Raw genomic sequence first — 20,406 nt, 5'->3', positions numbered from 1 at the left:
GCAAAATGCTGAGACTGGAAGTCAGAAGCTCTGGCTCCCCAACCTAGGGCCTGTACTAGCATTGGGATGGCCTTGGCCAGTCACGTTCTAGAAAATGCAAACGAATTAATAGTGACAGAAAGCATATCAACCATTGCCTGGGGATGGTGGGGTGAGGAAGGGTGGAGGGAGAGATTCCAAAGGGCCACAAAGAAACTCTAGGGGGTAATGGATGTCTTCTCCATCTTGATTGTGGTGATAACTTCATGGGTGTGTCACATGTCAACACTTTTTAATGGTACACTTTAAACATAACAATTATTGTATCTCAGTTTTACCTCAATTAAGCTGTTAAAAAATAGCATCCAAAGCACACAGAGCAATAATCTCTGCCTGCTGGGTTTTGCTTTGTTTTTTTTTTTATTTGACCAGATGGGGTCACAAAGGCAATGGCACCCCACTCCAGTACTCTTGCTTGGAAAATCCCATGGACAGAGAAGCCTGGTGGGCTACAGTCCATGGGGTCGTGAAGAGTCGGACACGACTAAGCGACTTCACTTTCACTTTTCACTTTCATGCATCTGAGAAGGAAATGGCAACCCATGTTGGGGTCCTTTAATGGACCGGAACCTGGTGGTCCAGAGTCGACGATAAGAAAGTGAAAGAAGGAAAAAGGCTAATATTCCCTGGGTTTTACAGCCAGCCTTTGCGCTCCAGGGAATCAGCCAATAGAGATAGAGAGAGAAGGAAGGATACAGGACCCAAGTCTCTGGTGGAACAAAGGTGCTTTATTGAATTCTGTGTGAGTATATATACCGTATTACAAGGTAGCTTCTTCAGATAAAGATCAAAAGACCAGACTTTACAAGTTACCAAGGAAACAAAGAGCAATAGACGCCATAAGGCCAAAGGCAATCCATATCAAAAGAGGGTCGTAGATAATCCCTTTCACCATATGGAAAGGCTAATGAAGGGAATCCTATGCAAGCATCCCATCTCTATGATCTCAGTCCTGGGACTGGCTTGCCACTCCTCTCCGACAGGAACTGATAAGGAACAGAAGGCTCAAGAGAGATAGGAAACAGCACACAGGAATCCTACTGTTGAACATTCCCTGACAAACCCACTCCAGTGTTCTTGCCTGGAGAATCCCAGGGACGGCAGAGCCTGGTGGGCTGCCATTTATGGGGTCACACAGAGCCGGACACGACTGAAGCGACTTAGCAGCAGACGGGGATAGGATCTTCATTGCTTAGGGCAAGCTCTTGGTTGTGGCATGTGGGATCTAAGTTCCCTGATCAGGGATTGAACCCAAACCTCTTGGGTTGGGAGCTCAGAGTCTTAACCACTAGACTACCAGGGAAATCCCAACCTCTCTTTTTTCAGTCTGCATTTTGCCAGGAGAACAAGAGGATATGGGAATGTGGTTGGTGTCCTTTCTAGGACAAGCACAGTCTTTCTCTGGAGAAGTTGGAATTAGACAAAAATAGATTCACATACTTGGTGCCTAAAAGGTGGAATGAAATCCACTCTCAAGAGCTCTCAGTGTCATCCTCAACTGAGGACCCGAAAACCTCCCCAAACCACGTACACTGTAGAAGCATTTTACCCGAAGGAATGATGGGTGAATTATTCACACTGGAGGCAAAATTAGAATTCCTTTAAACCTAGGTTTAAGAAGATATGAATTCCCTGAAGTTGTATGCAAATTTTATATGAATAATCATTACTCATGGGATGAGATTCCATTAATCTCTTCCGATTCTCAAAGCAATCTGCAATACCCCTCAGTTCAGTTCAGTTCAGTCGCCCAGTCATGTCTGACTCTTTGTGACCCCATGAATCGCAGCAGGCCAGGCCTCCCTGTCCATCACCAACTCCCGGAGTTCACCCAGACTCACGTCCAGCATCTTTTAATTTCATGGCTGCAGTCACCATCTGCAGTGATTTGGGAGCCCCCAAAAATAAAGTCTGACACGGTTTCCACTGTTTCCCCATCTATTTCCCATGAAGTGATGGGACCGGATGCCATGATCTTCATTTTCTGAATGTTGAGCTTTAAGCCAACTTTTTCACTCTCCACTTTCACTTTCATCAAGAGGCTGTTGAGTTCCTCTTCATTTTCTGCCATAAGGGTGGTGTCATCTGCATATCTGAGGTTATTGATATTTCTCCCGGCAATCTTGAGTCCAGCTTGTGCTTCTTCCAGTCCAGCATTTCTCATGATGTACTCTGCATATAAGTTAAATAAACAGGGTGACAATATACAGCCTTGACGTACTCCTTTTCCTATTTGGAACCAGTCTGTTGTTCCATGTCCAGTTCTAACTGTTGCTTCCTGACCTGCATACAAATTTCTCAAGAGGCAGGTCAGGTGGTCTGGTATTTCCATCTCTTTCAGAATTTTCCACAGTTTATTGTGACCCACACAGTCAAAGGCTTTGGCATAGTCAATAAAGCAGAAATAGATGTTTTTCTGGAACTCTCTTGCTTTTTCTATGATCCAGCGGATGTTGGCAATTTGACCTCTGGTTCCTCTGCCTTTTCTAAAACCAGCTTGAACCTCAGGAAGTTCACGGTTCACATATTGCTGAAGCCTGGCTTGGAGAATTTTGAGCATTACTTTGAGCTAGCATCTCATTACTAGTGTGTGAGATGAGTGCAATTGTGCGGTAGTTTGAGCATTCTTTGGCATTGCCTTTCTTTGGGATCGGAATGAAAACTGACCTTTTCCAGTCCTGTGGCCACTGCTGAGTTTTCCAAACTTGCTGCCATATTGACTGCAGCACTTTCACAGCCTCATCTTTCAGGATTTGGAATAGCTCAACTGGAATTCCATCACCTCCAGTAGCTTTGTTTGTAGTGATGCTTTCTAAGGCCCACTTGACTTCACATTCCAGGATGTCTGGCTCTAGGTCAGTGATCACGCCATTGTGATTATCTGGGTCATGAAGACCTTTTTTGTACAGTTCTTCTGTGTATTCTTGCCATCTCTTCTTAATATCTTCTGCTTCTGTTAAGTCCCAACCATTTCTGTCCTTTATCGAGCCCATCTTTGCATGAAATGTTCCCTTGGTATCTCTAATTTTCTTGAAGAGATCTCTAGTCTTTCCCATTCTGTTGTTTTCCTCTAGTTCTTTGCATTGAGCGCTGAAGAAGGCTTTCTTATCTCTTCTTGCTATTCTTTGGAACTCTGCATTCAGATGCTTATATCTTTCCTTTTCTCCTTTGCTTTTCGCTTCTCTTCTTTTCACAGCTATTTGTAAGGCTTCCCCAGACAGTCATTTTGCTTTTTTGCATTACTTTTCCATGGGGATGGTCTTGATCCCTGTCTCCTGTACAATGTCACGAACCTCTGTCCAAACAGTGATAATTACAGCTGAAGGTTAGTGACAAAGATATCAAATTAAACCTTTCTTAAGTGACTTGTTGCCACACTTTTAATACAAACTGACTTGAAATTGGTTGTGCCTTTTTAGTTTTATAGAAAAAGGAAAACGGAGTGAAAAAAATTAAACTTTCCTATATAGATGCCTGTTTATATGAAAGTCATGGAGATTATTTGTTAAGAATACCTCATAAGAATTATAGACAAGAAGGCTGAGTGTGGGTTTTAGTGTACTTCACATTAGATGCGTCTTGTTGGAAACAGCCTCCAAGGGGGATCCTGTCCGTTATCATTATCATCTTCATCATTAATTTTGCAGCAAGAAGGTAGAGATGGTAAAAGTAACCTCACCTCATTCTGCTTCCTGCTCCTGGGTTAGGGAAGGCTAAACACATTTTTGGACTTGTTTCTTGTGAGAATGTTATACTCTATATACCAGCGACATGTAGGATGTAAAATGCATTGCAGTCCTGTTCAAATCTAAGTGGATCACAGTGAGGGCCATGAAGAGTCTTTTTCATTTCCAGCTGCATTAAAGGAGCTGGATTTCTCTAAAGAATAGAGTATTTTTGCCCTTGGATTTACAACACCAGTCCATGAGAGACTGATTTGGGTTCTTAAATCATATGCCTGCTTTTCTGGGAAGTAGTCCTCAGGTTTCCAAACTACACCCAGATTATATGAAAAAGACTAATCCCTATTACATTTATAGCACTTTTTAGTTTTCAAAGCACTTTTCATTCATTATTTTGTTTGATTTTTTACTCCAAATCCAGGAGGTAATGTAGTGTGGGTGTTACTCATGCCTGTTTTACAGATGAGAAAACTGAAACTCTACAAAGATAATTTTATTGGTCCTCGAGATTGTAAAGCAAATTGCTTTCAGCGATGATTTAACTTTGCAAAAAGAGTTAAGAATAATGAATTTAATTGATGATAGAGGCAGGTTTCTGTACTGTTCTGGGTCCTTTGATATACACGTTGCAGGGAAGGGTTTAAAACATGATAGTGTGAATTAATTGATAAAAAGTGCATTCAGAACAGATGAAATTGACTCCCACTATGGCTCCCATCTGTCCCTAAGAGATGAAGGTCAGGGAGTACCCGAAAGTCCCTGTAAAGTAGCCTTTGACTTCCAAGAAACTACCAAAGTCATGGGACAGGGCCCTTGCCCCATCACCATCAGGCTCATGAGTAGAGAGTTTCAGCTGGTGTAGCTGGTCCCGGCCAGATCCAGACAGTCTCAGGTCTGGGAGTCCAAGAACCAGCACACTGGTCCTAATCTTTACTACCTCCCGTTCTGCTTCAGGGGCTTGGTACTTACTGGTACAAAGCACCGCATGTGAAGTCCTGGCAGTGGACAGATGGGTCCCTTTCCCTAAGGGGAGTAACTTGCTCTTTGTTGTTGCTGCTGTTCTCATCTAGTAGCCTGGTCATGTCCGACTCTGTTTTGCAACCTCGTGGACTGTAGCCCGCCAGCCTCCTCTGTCCATGGGATTTCCCAGGCAAGAATACTGGAGCGGGTTACCATTGAACCTGTGTCTCCCCGCTGAGCCACTAGGTGTCCTTCCGAGTCCAAGGGATCACAGATGAAGCACTTTCCAGTGTTAGCGCATCTATCCTCCAGCAGAGGCAAAGGGAGGAACCATTACCATCTTGATTTCACAAAAGAGGAAATCGAGGATCAGAGAGGTTAGGTAACTTGTTCAAGGTCACACAGCTAGTAATTAGGAAGCCTGGCCTATGTGCATATTTTCTGCTGAATCAACAGAAACTCGGGCATTAACTGTGTGGCGTTGGGCAGGCCAAGTCTTCTTTCCAGACCTTTGTTCGTCACCTGCACAGCAAGAAGGGTAGACTCGGATGTTTCCGAGTTCCTGCTCAATATTCTTGGGCTTCTGACTAGTGTTTTTATTGTAGTAATACTTGCTGTTGACGGTTCTTTTTTTCTGCCACCAGAGGGTGCTCTGCTCCCAAAGCAGGAGGCACTGGGGAAGGCTGAGTTCCAATTAATAGTTGACACCCTGATCGATAAAATTTTGATCAAAACCAAAAATTCCTGTGCAGCTTTAAGAATTTGTGGAATTCTTAACAAGCCTTTCCAACTAAAAAAAATTAGCTCAAGAAACCCCTTAGAATTTTTTTGCTGTTCTCACGGGGTAACTCCTCCCTCATGGACCTCCTGGGGCTTTTGTAGGATGAGGACCTTGAGAGCCTCAGCACAGGGCAGTTGGCGTGTTAAGGCAAGCAGCCCACCTGCACGTTTCCCAGGCATCAGCTCCTTCTCCCTGTGCTCCTCTCTCCTCTCTCCCAGTTCTTGCCGTGTCCCCATCCCACTGGTAATATTTATTACATGTTTTCCCTTATATTGATTTTCTTTTTTCACTTACGTGTACTCAAAAGGGAAGCTTTCTGCCACTACCATAAATGGAAAAGCATTACTTTTGTAACACATATGAAAATAAATAGCTTTCTAGAATATAAGTTCCATACTTATAATCAGAGAGGTTTTTAAGTTCTATCCCATGTCCTATGTCTAGATGAATGAGTTACCTAGTAGGCACTCAATGAATATATAATAAATAGGTCATATAGATATTAATCTACATGCTACCTAAATGATCTCAAATATCATATGTGGGCAATACTGGGGCAGTGGAAGAGACTACAAGAAAACCTGGTAGATTTGGGGAGTTGAGGCTGATGAACATGACCTGCCATGTGATCAGACCATGAGGCCTTTCTCAGGGGGAGTGGCTGCGTCCACTCCCCACCCCACCCCCGTTTCCCCAGCTCACCTTGGCCAGAAACCCCAGGTGCATATACCTGAAGCCTGGTCCAGTGTACAACTGTGTTATACCTGAACCATCAGGAGAGGCAAAAAGTCTTCATCTGCCACTTCACATCCTCTAAAATCACTCTCTTCAAAAACAAACAAATCAAAAAACAACAGAAAACCAAAAGAGAAAATAAATCTTGGCAAGGATGTGGAGAAACTAGAAACCTTGTATACCGCTGGTAGAAAGGCAAAATGGTGCAGCCACAACCGAAAAGAGTAAGTGGTTCCTCCATAAAGTATAGATTTACCCTGTGATCCAGCAACTCCCCTTCTAGGTTTACATTTAAAAGCAAGCAGGGTCTTAAAGAGATACTGTATAGCAGTGTTCACAGAGCACGATTCACAATAGCCAAAAGGTGGAAAGAACCCAAATGCCCATCGACTGATGAGTGAATAAATAAAATGTGGCATATGAGACATACAATGGACTATTACTCGGCTTTCTAGAGGGATGATGGGCTTCTGTGGTAGCTCAGTCAGTAAAGAATCTGCCTTCTCTGTGCAGGAGATCCAGGTTCCATCCCTGGACCAGGAAGATCCCCTGGAGAAGGAAATGGCAACCCACCCCAGTATTCTTGCCTGGAAAAATCCTATGGAGAGAGGAGCCTGGGCGGGGGGGGGCGGGTACAGTCAATGGGGTCACATAGAGTAGGACACGACTTAGTGACTAAACCACCACCAAAGGGATGATGGCTACATTTAGATGAACCTTGAAAACATTATGCTAAGCAAAATACGCCAGAAACAAAGCAAGTACTGTATGATTCACTTACATGCGGTACCCAGAAGAGGCAAATTCATACAGAAAAAAAGTAGAACTGAGGTTACCAGGGGCCCAGGGGAAGGGGAATTGGGGAGTTATTGTTTAATGAACACAGAGTTTCTGTTTAGGGTGGTGAGGCATTTCTGGAAATGAATAGCGACAACAGTTGCATGACTTGAAAAGCCCTTGCCCACTGGGGTCTCCTTGCTCCCGTGTCTCGGCTGGCATGGTGAGAAGGAGAGGGCTGGGTTACCCCAAGGGTCCCAGGGGCAGGAGGAGGATGAATCAGAGGAGCAGAAGCCTGCCTAGCAGAGCCAAACACCCAGCTCGTGTGCAGAGCTGTGCTGTGTTAAGCAACTGAGTTTGGGGATAGTTTGCTTTGGGGGCAATACTAGCTGATACACACCCCACCCCCAGGCTCTAGCACCAGGAAGGGAAGGAGGCTCTTCGCCTGTGCCCAGGGCAGGGGATCATGCTTCTCTAGGGGGTCCCGGATCTCGCCATCCTCTCTTCTGAGGGAGCTAGAAGGAAGGGGCTGGGACCACGGGGAGGCCTCCCAGTCCTCTAGCAGGCTGGGGACACAGAAGCAGCTGGAACAGATGGCCTTTAGGGTCCTTTCCAGTCAGAGTCGATGCCCTCCTAGAGGAGGCCGGCATTCTGAATGGGTCTGCAACCTTGCAGTTCCAAAGGCTGCCTCCCTTCCCATGGGTACCATAAGGTGAAGAGGGCAAGAGAGATCAGCTCCTTGGAAAGACTCAGAGATGGCCATTTGGCAGATTGTGCTTCCTTCTGTGTGAAAGCAGTGAGAATACATTCCACACGTGGCCTCCTGCCAGGACGCCTAGGGGCACAGCTGCTTTGAGAAGCAGGCTTTGACCTCAGCTGAGAGTCAGTCCTTCTCCTCCAGAAACCCCCCTTAGAATCTCTGACCTTCTAATGAAACCTGTTCCTCCTCTCAAGGTAAACCTTACCATCCTTATTCTTTCATTTTGTTACATTTTTGCTTAAGAATATTTAAAAATATGTGAGAGAATAAAAAAAGACTCAACCATCTTGTTTTTTCCTATTTTTATTGGAAGTATACAGTATTTCAGCTACACTGTGGGCAAAGTGGGCTTTGATGAACTTCCCTGGAAATGAGCCACCAATTCCAACACCGTTTCTATGGAAAATGCATTGCAAGTTCTACACAACGGTCCTACAAATGGCTTGCTAGAGCATAACCCAGGTGGTGCCTGATCAGGTTTCCAAAACTACTTATTTCTAGAAGCAATCAACATCTTGGTAAAATGTAAAGAATCCCAAACTTGACTAAGGCATCTTTCATTATAATATGAAGCATAATTTGTCTAACCTGAAAAAAAGAACAGGAAAAAAAAAGTTGATGGCTTTCTCCTAAGCATTTCTTTCCCATGGTTCAATGTAGTCCAATCCCAGATGTGCAAAGATTTCTTCTTCACTTTCCGCTTTGAGAAATACCCTCTGAAAACATAAGAAGATGTATGTGCACTATGATATTTTTGTTAAGTATCTCTGAGCTGACATAGTAAAAATGTTACTTGTAAAACTGTCTTGTCAGAATGAATTATTGCCAAAACACAATTCCCTGCTTCTGAGGATAAAAATTCATTTTACCTGACTTCTGTAATTTTTATATTTTCATCCCCCCAAAACTTAATAAATTAAGGTAAAATTATGACAGCCTTATATATTCAACTAGAGGCATTTGATACTTTTCCTATTGGTCTGTAGTGTTCATTAGAACTACCTGAAGGAGCCTTTTAAAAGAATGTTGAAAACGGAGCTGTAACCCAGCCCAAAGAAATCAGAAGATCCAGAGAGTTCTTGTCATTCATCTGTTTAAGGGGTCTGGGAAATTCTCACGTACAGCCAGAGTTACATACTGCTGCCATTGGTAAGGAGGAGGGGCGATCATGGGATGCTTGGACATGCCGGCTTCTCCCCCTGGCCTTCCACCCTGCCCCACTCCCACCAGGCTCCCAACCCCACGGTCTGTTACATCAAGCAGCACTTCCCCTCCAGTCCTTCTTGTCTATAGCACAACGTTGGGCACATAGGAGGCACTCGCTTACTCTGAACTATTTATGTGTCAGTTTGTAAGTTTCCTAGATCATGTTAGGTGAAGTTGCCTCCACTCACATGCTTCGGAACTGAGGCTTTCTTGCCAGCATCCACTGCCCTCTCTTATGACAGCAGCACCTTGATTTCTCTTTGGAAAACCACACCTCCCTATTCTCAGTCTCTGAGGGTCACCCCCAAGAAGCGGCACATGACACAAGCCTGATCAATCAGAGCCATGGAAAAGGGTTCCAGGATGGCTACATGGCCCAGGTCTGGCCTGTGAGCATTAGCTAGGGCTTGCTGGAACTATTAGGAAAGTTCTTTTCTGTTGGCATAGCTAAGCTAGAAGGATAGGATTCATGGGAAAACCCTGCCTGAGAGTGACACCAACACTGAGGGAAAATTGCATGAGCACCTGGATACAGCCACACCTGAAGTCCATGTTACCCCAGAGGCCACAGTACATAAGCCAATTTTTTTTTTTTTTTTTTTTTGCCACTGCCATTACTTCATTTAGACTAAACTCCTAGAGGATAAAAACCATTACTTCTACTTATTTTGCATCTTCTTCCTACTCGGAGCTTCCTACAGCGTCCTTGGTCACTGTAAGTACAGCTGAATATGTATAATAACTCTTCCTAATTCATGCAGCAATCACTTTGCTGAGCAGCCTTTGGATCATGACCACTGTAGGAAGAGCACACCAAGCGAGCCTCTATGGTGTGTGAGTCCAGCTGACCGCTCATCTCCCTCTCAGGACAGCTCTGTTGCTCTCCTTCTTGCAGCTGACTCTCATTAATGACCCATGTGGTCACTCAGAATTCTACTTCCCACTGCATTTGAGGGATACTTGAGTGACATTTGTGATTTGGGGGGATCTTTGGTTTTCTTTGGAGTTACACAATGCAAACACCAAGGATATACTAAGCTCAATTCAAATTCATTGCTGGCCTGGTTCTGGAGACCCAGCTAGCTCAGCATCATTGAGCTCAAAGCCTCTGGTGCATTCTGGGCCCTGTGGGGGTTGTGCTCCTGTCAGGATCTTTCCAGCTGCCCTCAGCTGTGATCTGTGGGACTGGGGCACCTGGGGCAAAGGAAGCTGAACCTGGACACTAGAATCAGTTTAGGAAAGGTGCTCAGGGAGCCAGACTTGGGAATAAGGATTAACGTGGCCCATCTCAGGGAGACAGCGCTCCCTACCTTGGTCTTGTCATATAAAGCGTGGTTATCCAGCATCATCTTCCGCTCGTGTGTGGCGTAGCGCCGGATGTCTCTCTCGAACTGCTGGATAAGAAAGAGATCATTAAAATAAATCACTATCAAGTCTAGAATGTCTTCAGTATTATGTATCTAAAGATATTTAAATCCCTATAATGAAACATCTTAGGGCTTCCCTGGTGGCTCAGTGGTAAAGAATCTACTACCTGCCAATGCTGGAAATGTGGGTTTGATCCCTAGGTTGGAAAGATCCCCTGGAGAAGGAAATGGCAACCCACTCCAGTATTCTTGCCTGGAAAACCCCATGGAGACAGGAGCCTGGCAGGCCACAGTCCATGGGGTCGTAAAAGAGTCGGACACAACTTAACAACTACACAACAACAACAATGAAATATCTATCTCCACTAAACATTCTCCAAGTGAATTTTCTCCCCCAGGGCAACAGTCCACCACGACAAAGCTCCATGCTCACACGTAAGCATTGGATTGTAAGCTCCATGAAAACAGGAACCTGATTTGTTCTGTTCACAACCATATTCCCTCCTAATGATGCCTGGCACACAGATGGTGTACAGTAAATGTTGCTCAGTGAATAAACAGGTATTGTGAGGATTGTGTCCAGAATAATTTCTGGTCCAGAGTAAATGCTAGATAAATAATAGTTTGGTGCTGTTTTCTATTTGGAATACAGCTACTGTAAAAGAGGATGAGAATTTAGGAGACCAGGTTCCAGCCTGGATTTTGTCCCTATCTGGCTCTGTATCTTTCGGCAAGTCACCCAACCTCTCTGAATCTTGGTTGGTCAAATAAGAGGGTGGAGGAAGTGTGTGAGTAAGGTCCTCTGGCTGTAACATCCTCTCATGTGAACTTCTATAAAACTGATGGTCTGGGCCAGCTGCTTCAGAGTAGCATCTCCTAGGGAGAAAAACTTGAAGCCTTAGATGGATGACGGGAAAACCTTGGGAAAAGAATGACAATGAATGGAGTTGTTGAGATTAATTTTCCTGAGAGAAGCACAGATCTAGAAATGTCCTTTCTATGTAGGATTAGGGAGCAAACTTGGAATCATTGAACATGAACTTGGGCAAAGTTTGGGAGATGGTGAGGGACATGGAGGATGGCATGCTATAATCCATTGGGTCGCAAAGAATCAGACACGACTGGGCAACTGAACAACAACACCATGGAATAATTGCACTAAAGTGAAAGAGGAGAGTGAAAAATTTGGCTTAAAACTGAACCCTGCAGAAAACTAAGATCGTGGCATCTGGTCCCTTTCACTTCATGGCAAATAGATGGGGAAACAGTGGAAACAGTGACAGACTTCATTTTTTGGACTCCAAAATCACTGCAGATGGTGACTGTAGCCATGAAATTAAAAGACGCTTACTCCTTGGAAGCAAAGTTATGACCAACCTAGATAGCATATTCAAAAGCAAAGACATTACTTTGCCAACAAAGGTCCATCTAGTCAAGGCTATGGTTTTTCCAGTAGTCATGTATGGATGTGAGAGCTGGACTATAAAGAGAGCTGAGCACTGAAGAATTGATGCTTTTGAACTGTGGTGTTGGAGAAGAATCTTGAGAGTCCCTTGGACAGAAAGGAGATCCAACCAGTCCATCCTGAAGGAAATCAGTCCTGAATGTTCATTGGAAGGACTGATGCTGAAGCTGAAGCTACAATACTTTGTTTACCTGATGCGAAGAACTGACTCATTTGAAAAGACCCTGATGCTGGGAAAGACTGAGGGTAAGAGGAGAAGGGGACGTCAGAGGATGAGATGGTTGGATGGCATCACTGACTCAATGGACATGGGTTTGAGTTAATTCCAGGAGTTGGTGATGGACAGGGAGGCCTGGTGTGCTGCAGTCATTGGGGTCTCAAAGAGTCAGACAGACCGAGTGACTGAACTGAACTGAACTGAACTGAAGTGGTGAGTATGGGAAAGCTGGCGAAGACTGGGACCTGCCCTTCCTGATTTGGACGTGTGAAGACAGACTTTCCAACCCGAAGTCCTTTATAAGGCAGTGGGGTGGGGGGCGGAGCTAGGGCTGTGGAAGAGTCAGGGTGAAGCAGATTCTGGGTGTAGTAGCTGCTGGTCTGTGAAAGTATGGGGGTGTTGCTTAGCACATGGCCTCCACAGCCCAGGGCTTCAAGTCCCCCAGCACTTAGGGCAATGGCTGCTCACACTGGGCATGGGAAGGCTGGAGAGGATTGGGTAACTGGAGCAGTGAAAGGCTGCCCTGGGCTCCTCAGGTCTGTGTGCTGAGAGATCTATTCCTGGACTCCTCTGCTAAACTCCCTGAAGCATTTTTGCATGGATTGTTAGGAATTATCATGATATCTTCCATTTGGAGAGTAATAATATTGATTAAATCAACCCTTATTGAGCACCTACTGTGTGCCAGGTGTGTTCTGGATGCTTGGAATATAACAGTGAAGAAAACAATGATGTCTGCCCTGGTGGGGCTTGGATTCAAGCAGGGGACACAGATAAGACACGGTAACAGCATAAGTAAATTACATGATGGACATGAGTTTGAACAAGCTCTGGGAGTTGGTGATGGAAAGGGAAGCCTGATATGCTGCAGTTCATGGAGTCAAAAAGAGTCGGCCATGACTGAGTGACTGAACTGACCAAAAGTACATGATGTGTTAACAGGTAATGCGGGGTACAGGGCAGGCCTCATGAAGGAGACAGGATCTGAGGAGGGACTTGCGCAAGGTGAAGGAGTTAGCCAGGTGGACTCAGGAAGGAGCACTCCATGCAGAGGGAACAGCTAGAACATAGGCCTTGGGGAGGAGTGAGCCTGGCCCGGGTAGGGAGAGCACTGGGAGGAGTCCAGAGAGATGAGGGGGTGAGAAGACCACGCAGGGCCTTGTGACCACCGGAAGGCTTTTACTGTGAGTTGAATGGGGAACCCCTGCCAGGTTTTGAGCAGGGGAGTGATGTTCTGACTTATGATGACAGGATCACTCAGGGGGCAAGCGACCAGCTCGAATGGCCACAGCTATAATCCAGGCGATGATATCCTGGTTAATGTTTACAGAGTGCTTACCCTGTGCTGGGCACGGGGCTGATTTCTTGTTTTATATTAATTTCTGATTTGCTCTATTATCACTAGTACTTAACAACTTCTAAAAGAGTCTAACATTATCTCTAAAAGAACAGTACTACATATACAATTAGCCTCAGAATTGTGTTAAGATGAAGGCATTGTCTCATTCAGTTCTCATGATAATCCCACGAGGTTGGTACTGTTATTAGCTCCATTTTTCAAATGAAGAAAGGAAGCCCAGAGAGCCTCAGCAATTTACCCAAGGCCACACAGCCAATGATAGAGCTAGGATTCAGACTCCTGAATCCCAGACTCTTTACCCTGGATGTTTCTGCCTTCTGCTTTACAACCTCTTTGGTTTCTCTCAACAACCTGTGAAATAGGCAGGGTAAGGACGTTGTCTTTTGTTTCAGATAAAGAAGGGCAGTGGCACTAAGTCTGGCTGTATCGTCCGCTGGTCACAACAGACCAGAGATTCGCCTACTGCTGCTGCATACAGCTGTGCAAGTTATGTGCCGCAAAACTCGAGAGGGCGTGAGTCACATGTGCAGCCTTTGTAAATATGCAAGTTTCTTCTGACAATTTTCTGGGAAATGGCAATTAGGTGTTTTAAGGAGGAGATGCTTTTTAAAGTTGGTGAAAGGGAGCCATCTGGGCTAGTAAAGAGGCTGGGTTAGCCTGGGCACCTGGTCACCATCATTCATGTGTTTCCAAAGCAGAGTATGCCTCCTCTTAGCATCTGACGCAAACATAGACAATACTCTTGAAGGAACCTCAGCCAATAAAGCCATGCTGGCAAACAGTTCGAGTTTGAAGAAATAAGATTCAGAGGAAAACAGAAGCTTCTTTAAAAAAAAACAAGCAACAAACTAATGAACTCTGGACCCAGTCCAGACATTGTACCATACTTGGATGGCTCTAGAAAAATCTCAGCTTAACGTATCCCTGCAGATATATTCTGGAGAAGGCAATGGAACCCCACTCCAGTACTCTTGCCTGGAAAATCCCATGGACGGAGAAGCCTGGTAGGCTGCAGTCAGTCCATGGGGTCGCTAAGAGTCGGACATGACTGAGCAACTTCACTTTGACTTTTCACTTTCATGCATTGGAGAAGGAAATGGCAACCCACTCCAGTGTTCTTGCCTGGAGAATCCCAGAGACGGGGGAGCCTGGTGGGCTGCCATCTGTGGGGTCACACAGAGTCGGACACGACTGAAGCGACTTAGCAGCAGCAGCAGCAGCAGCAGATATATTCTGCTCTGGAAATCTTTAGTGCACAAAGGTATGAAGGAAGCTTTGTCAGCTTAGTAGATGAGACAACCTGGTAAGTTAATGAACCCAAACTGGGGTGAGATTAACAGATTAATTGGCTTGAGGACATTTTCCAGGCTCTGAAATCTTTGGGTAAAAAGGTGAAATTAAGCATCCCAAGCTGCATATATGATGTATTGTTTCATCAGCTTTCCTACTTTTTATGAATGAAAGATGCCAGCCAATATTTTTGATTAGGGTAAGAAGTTCTAGTGCTGAGATTGTGCACTGAAATAATTCCAGCCCAAGGCAAACACACTTGACATTTAATTCAAGGTTAAGGACAATGAATTTCTATGTCGTTTATCATACAAAATCCTCTAATGACGTGTGCCACTCAAAGCAACAGCTAGCTACATGGGAAAACAGGGTGGGGTGTTGGGTGGAGGGTGGAGCACAGGCTAACGGCACAGACCATGGGTACCATGTCTGTGAATATCACATGGTGGGAGCTGGGGACTGCTGCTTGGCCAGCACTGGTCCCGTGCCCAGCATGGTGCTAGGGGCTTTGCCAGCTTCATCTCACTGGATCCCTGCAGCCCAGTGGGGTAAGTGCTGTCTTTGCCCTAACTTTCCTGATGGAAAACTGAGTCTTAAAGGCCATGGGGAACTTGACAAAGATCACCTAGCTGGTCAGAGGCAGAGCAAGGGCTTGTGACCAGGTCTGGGATGAGCCAAACCTGTGCCCTTAGCCACCAGGCTGCTTTCTCTGCTTCAGGGGTTCTCATACCTGCAGGGTTCTTTCAAACACAAATTGTTGGGCTCCACCCCCAGAGTTCCTGATTCAGTAGGTTTGGGGTGAGGTGGAGTGTTCACAGGTCTAACCTGGTAAGCAGGTAAGGCTGATGCTGCTGGTCAGGGTATCACATTTTGAAAATACCTATTCTAAAGGCATCTGTCTCAGTTGACCATGTGCAAGTGGAATGCCCTGATTCAGAGATTTCTGGGCACTTTCTTCTCTCCTGTCCACCATCTCCTCCTTCCCTGTCCATCCTCCCGCCACCCCCACCCCCACCATTGTCTCTCCCCTGGCCCCATGTAGACCTAGTCTACCTCTTATGAAAAGCTAAGGCCATCCCAGAGATGAAGGCAGCACTTACCCGGGAGCCAGTCCAGCCTAGCAGGGCAAAGGCACGGTTTTCGTAGGGGCACATAACCAGGTCCACACGGATGGCCTTCCAGGTCTTTCCTTCCTGCTGGTTGGACCTACCACTGTCTACTCTCTGATGGTGCAATTTTAAAATCAGAAAGCATTTTTGAAAATGATCTAAAGTATCCACCTGCCTGCTTGGCAACTTGAACTTTTCAAATGTCGACTCCACAAGGTCATAATATAAAAGTAATCCCTGAAAATAAACAAAAAGACGTCAGGAAGAGTCCCTGATGCAGAGGGTCAGAGACTTTATATTGGGCTCTTAACAAATGCTTTTAAAGAAAGCTTTGCACATTTGAGAATATGGGTACGTCTGTCCTTGCATTGTGAGCCCACTTGGTGACTCTAGCAGGGGAAGGCAAGGAGTGGGTGCATTACCCTCCTTCTGCAGCAGAGGAATTTAACAATTAGAGGGGCCATGCCAAGGCCACTTCATGGCAAAGCTGCCAGAGGATCCACTCCCTGAACATCTTATCGCAGACAGTGCTCAGAAACTTGCCTCACTCCCTTAAGTACAAACCAACCTTGAACAAAAAGCCGAGCCCTTATATGCAGTTGTTTTGACTTAGTGTCCCTCCATATTATCCTAGTCGACCATAGTAGGTCGACTTGGGCCCAAAGGATTATAGCTGGAGGCTCAGCCTGCTTTGGGGCCTGATGACTCACTCTTTCTAGCAAGCACTTTGGGATTGTTACTCTGCCTCCCTTGGAGACAGGGACAAAATTAGTGGTACATCACCAAACGTTGCCTAGTCAGGTCACACCCAGCAATCAGCCATCCTCCAATTTATCTGCTCCGTGGGAATTCCTCACCACACAGGGCAGATATAGGGTAGGGAGAAGCAGAAATATACAATTAACTGCTAAATCTGAGTTGCAACTAAAAGAACAAATAGCCTTAAAACAATCTAATCACAGCTATTAGGATGTAGGATTTGTTCTTGGGTTCTTTAGGTCTGATGTTCTCAAATATTATCATCAGGAGCATTTGAAAGGTTTGTTTCAGCACAGTTTTGGAGGCCCTGTCCCCAGAGTGATTCATGGGCGGTGGGGGTGGGGGAACTTCCCAGGTAGTGCTCTTGGTAAAGAACCTACCCACCAGTGTAGGACACAAAGAAAGCAAGTTTGATCCCTTGGTCGGGAAGATCCCCTGGAAAAGGGCATGGCAACCCACTCCAGTATTCTTGCCTGGAGAATCCCCATGGACCGAGGAGCCTGGTGGGTTACAGTTCATGGGGTTGCAGAGTCAGAGAGACTAAAGCGACTTAGCACACATGGGGGTGGGGTGGGGTCGGGGTGGTGCATTTCTAGTAAATTTCCAGGTGTTGCTGATGCTTCTGATCCAGGGACCACACTTGGAGCAGGCCTGGTTCCCTTTACTGTTATTATTAGACACATTCGCATTTCTTCTGCAATCCAACCCCACCCCCAAGAGACATTGTTTCAACTGGACTCAACACTTGGAGGAGGGGGTACTTTTGTGGATCTCAGAAGAGGGAGCACTCTGCCCTCAGGGCCTATCCCAGAAAAGGTGAGAGGAAGAATCTACCCCATCTGCAGGGTGGAACACTAATGTCAGGAAGAGTCTCTGGTGCAGGAGGTAACTGTTGCCCTAAACAGATCTGATAAACAGCTGGGGGAAGACACAATTCTGCTTTCTAATGAAACTTACTAAGATTAGTCAGAATACCAGCCTTTCATGGCCATTTAAATTATGTAAATTTGAAAAGGAAGCTATTAAAGTATCAACCAGTCTTACCTTGCAGCCAAACTTATAAAACAACTTTTCCCCCTTAAAAAAAAATTCACAAAGCTGGCTTCCTAAAAGTTGTAACCTGTGTGTGCACTGTGGCCACACAATAGTCACACTTTGGCTGGTCACAGACAGAAGGGCCACCCACCAGGCATGAGCCTGGACCATACTCAGTCAACCCTCCCCTTTGGGTTGAATTGCTGGCAGCCAGTGGAGCTTTCTGGATGATGCCCTCCCGCCAGGATCCGTATCTCCAAACTCTTTTCCTCCCACAAGAAGTCTTTCAACTGGTGGAAGACTCAAACTTATACCCATTCTTGGCTGTTCATTAGTTCTTCAGGTGTTTTAAAACATTGGTTGTGTATATGTGTGTTGTGTGAGTATGTGCTCGAGTGTGCCTGTGAGACAGGCTGGGGACCTGGGACCCTTTGCTGAGCTGCTTGCACCTGGACATACCTCTCCTTGAGCAACAAAATACAAATAAACTATATAGGACTAAAAATAATTGCGTGCATGCACAGCTGGGCAAATTCCGGATCCAAAAGATACAGAGACCAAAAAAACCCAACTGCCACTTTTGAGGAGCCTGGAGCTAAAGAGCACAAGTAGGATACTGCTCAAGCCCGCTGCACACACCACCACCTAAGAGGTGAGCAAGCCTCCTAAACCACCCCTTGAGCTCGACCTGGACACACCCCTACCCTCACACCACAGAAGGAACAAGCTCACGCCCCCCGCACCCCCCACTCAGGGAGTGAGCAAGTAAGGGACTTTGTTGTTTGTTCCTGATCCCCTGTGCTGCTGCAGGGCCCCCAGTAAAGCCTGACCTAGATTTCTTGTTTGCTGCTGCTGCTAAGTCGCTTCAGTCATGTCCGACTCTGTGCGACCCCATAGATGGCAGCCCACCAGGCTCCCCCATCCCTGGGATTCTCCAGGCAAGAACACTGGAGTGGGTTGCCATTTCCTTTTCTAATGCATAAAAGTGAAAAGTGAAAGTGAAGTCGCTCAGTCGGGTCCGACTCTTAGCGACCCCATGGACTGCGGCCCACCAGGGTCCTCCGTCCCACCAGGGTCCTCCGTCCATGGGATTTTCCAGGCAAGAGTACTGGAGTGGGGTGTCATTGCTTCTCCAAGATTTCTTGTTTGGCCTTAATCAATTTCTATGTGTTGGGGAATGCCAAGAACCCTGGTCGGTAACTCCTGCGTGAGATAGAATCATTTTAATCTGGAAAGTACAGATTCTTGTAAGAAAGGCAGGGTTGGGAGGTATTGGGAACAGGGAGTGAGGCAGAGGTGGAAATTAACCACCATGATTCACAGCTGAGGCGCTGGGGGCAGCCGGGCCACAGCGCGGCAGGCAGGTAGTGCTGAGACACACACTGCCCCAGCCGGTTTCCTCCCTGAGGTCCTGTTTGTCAGAGAGCAAAGGGGAGCAGCTAGCTGCCTGTGCTCTCGCCTGGGTCCCCTCACCCAGCAAGGTCTGGCCCTCTGCAGAATTCAATATGCGACTATGCAGGAGAGATCACAACAGCCTCGGTTTTGCTGTTCAGTTGTTCAGTCGTGTCTGCCTCTTTGCGACCCCATGGACTGCAGCACGCCAGGCTTCCCTGTCCTTCACCATCTCCTGAAGCTTGCTCAAACTCCGGCCACTGTTTAAGCCACTGTTTAATAGACATTTATCAGGCACTGTGCCAAGAGCCTTATCTAATGCCCTCAATTAATCCTCTGACTAATGACAGAAGCTTGCTATCCCGGTTTCACAGATAAGGAAAGAGAAACTTGGAAAGATTAAAAGCATAGTCCCAGGTCATATAGCCAGTCAGTGGCAGGGCTGTGCTTGGACAATCCCAAATCTAAACCCCCGCCATGCCTAATGCCCATCTCCACCCTCACTTGCCCATCTCTTTGCTTGGTGACCAGCAGGATGGCTGCCTGGTGACTAAAGAAAGACCAATGAAAAGGAGGCTCCTTGTCCCCTCTCCCAACCCCACCCCATCTTGGGTTGGGACAGTCACAGAGCATGGGGATGGTGGGGCCTCTATACCTAGGTCAAATCGGTCCACCCTTGCCGGCTGAGAAGCCAGGCAGCCCCCTCTTAGCCCAGGCCATGGCTGACAGGGTGCATCAGAGTGATGTCTGTCCACGAAAGTTTCTCAGCTTTCCTGGTTGAGCGGAGCAGGGGGGCCAGCCTCAGTGGAGCTGACACTTCCCCATTCAGCCTTTCCCTGGCTCAGCCTATGATGTTCATTTTCAGGGCTCTTGGCCACCTGGATCCACTCTCCCGACAGATGGTGGGGTGGGTGGGGGAGGGTGGGGGTGGCTCATGGCTGAATTTGGATCTGGTTCCAAAGCTGGGTCTTTATTAGTAATTCTAATGTTCCTGGCACCAGGGTTGTGTGTTTCTTATTCTTGCTGTATCTGAGGTCTTCTCTCTCTGGTATATCAGGGAGCTTTGTCCACACTCAGAAGATGCTAGATCACTCAGGAAAAATAAAGCTATGCCAGAAAAACACCAGCCTCAGCCTCCTCAACCCACCCAGGCCTGTGGGTCTTTGGATAAGGGCCCTCTGGTCTTGGGAAGCGGAGCTCTCACTGGAGTGGGGCAGGAGTCAGGGCCCTGCAGGCGGCTGTGGCCACAGGGTCATCCCTAGCTTCCTCCACTGGGCAATAGGTGGCCTGTGGCAAGTCTGATCTTAGTGGGTGGGGGGCCCTGAGCCATGACCTCTGCTGGACCCAGCCTGCCCTCATTAGCTTCCTTCTTCCCATCTCAGCACAAAATCAAGGTGGTTATCAACCAAGATATTGTTCAAGGCAGCAGGGGCACCTCTTAGACTGGTTTTATCCCAGTCTGATCCCCACC

General features: G+C 46.4%; 1 protein-coding gene across 1 annotated transcript in view; it reads right to left on the bottom strand.

Moving 5' to 3' along the window:
* Positions 1 to 8,053: 8,053 nt before the first annotated feature.
* DNTT (DNA nucleotidylexotransferase) overlaps positions 8,054 to 20,406 on the bottom strand; it is a 32,357-nt gene continuing 20,004 nt past the window's right edge. Inside the window, exons 9-11 of the mRNA XM_055560263.1 lie at positions 15,741 to 15,986; positions 10,252 to 10,335; positions 8,054 to 8,451 (exon numbers count right to left, since the gene is read on the bottom strand). Of these exons, the coding sequence (XP_055416238.1) occupies positions 8,365 to 8,451; positions 10,252 to 10,335; positions 15,741 to 15,986 (417 nt within the window). The 3' untranslated portion in view covers positions 8,054 to 8,364. The remainder of the gene's footprint in view (positions 8,452 to 10,251; positions 10,336 to 15,740; positions 15,987 to 20,406) is intronic.

The sequence above is a fragment of the Bubalus kerabau genome, chromosome 22 (assembly GCF_029407905.1).
Source record: "Bubalus kerabau isolate K-KA32 ecotype Philippines breed swamp buffalo chromosome 22, PCC_UOA_SB_1v2, whole genome shotgun sequence".
Taxonomy (NCBI): domain Eukaryota; kingdom Metazoa; phylum Chordata; class Mammalia; order Artiodactyla; family Bovidae; genus Bubalus; species Bubalus kerabau.
The sequence above is the reverse complement of the archived record's forward strand: the minus strand, read 5'-3'. Positions and strand labels throughout refer to the sequence as shown.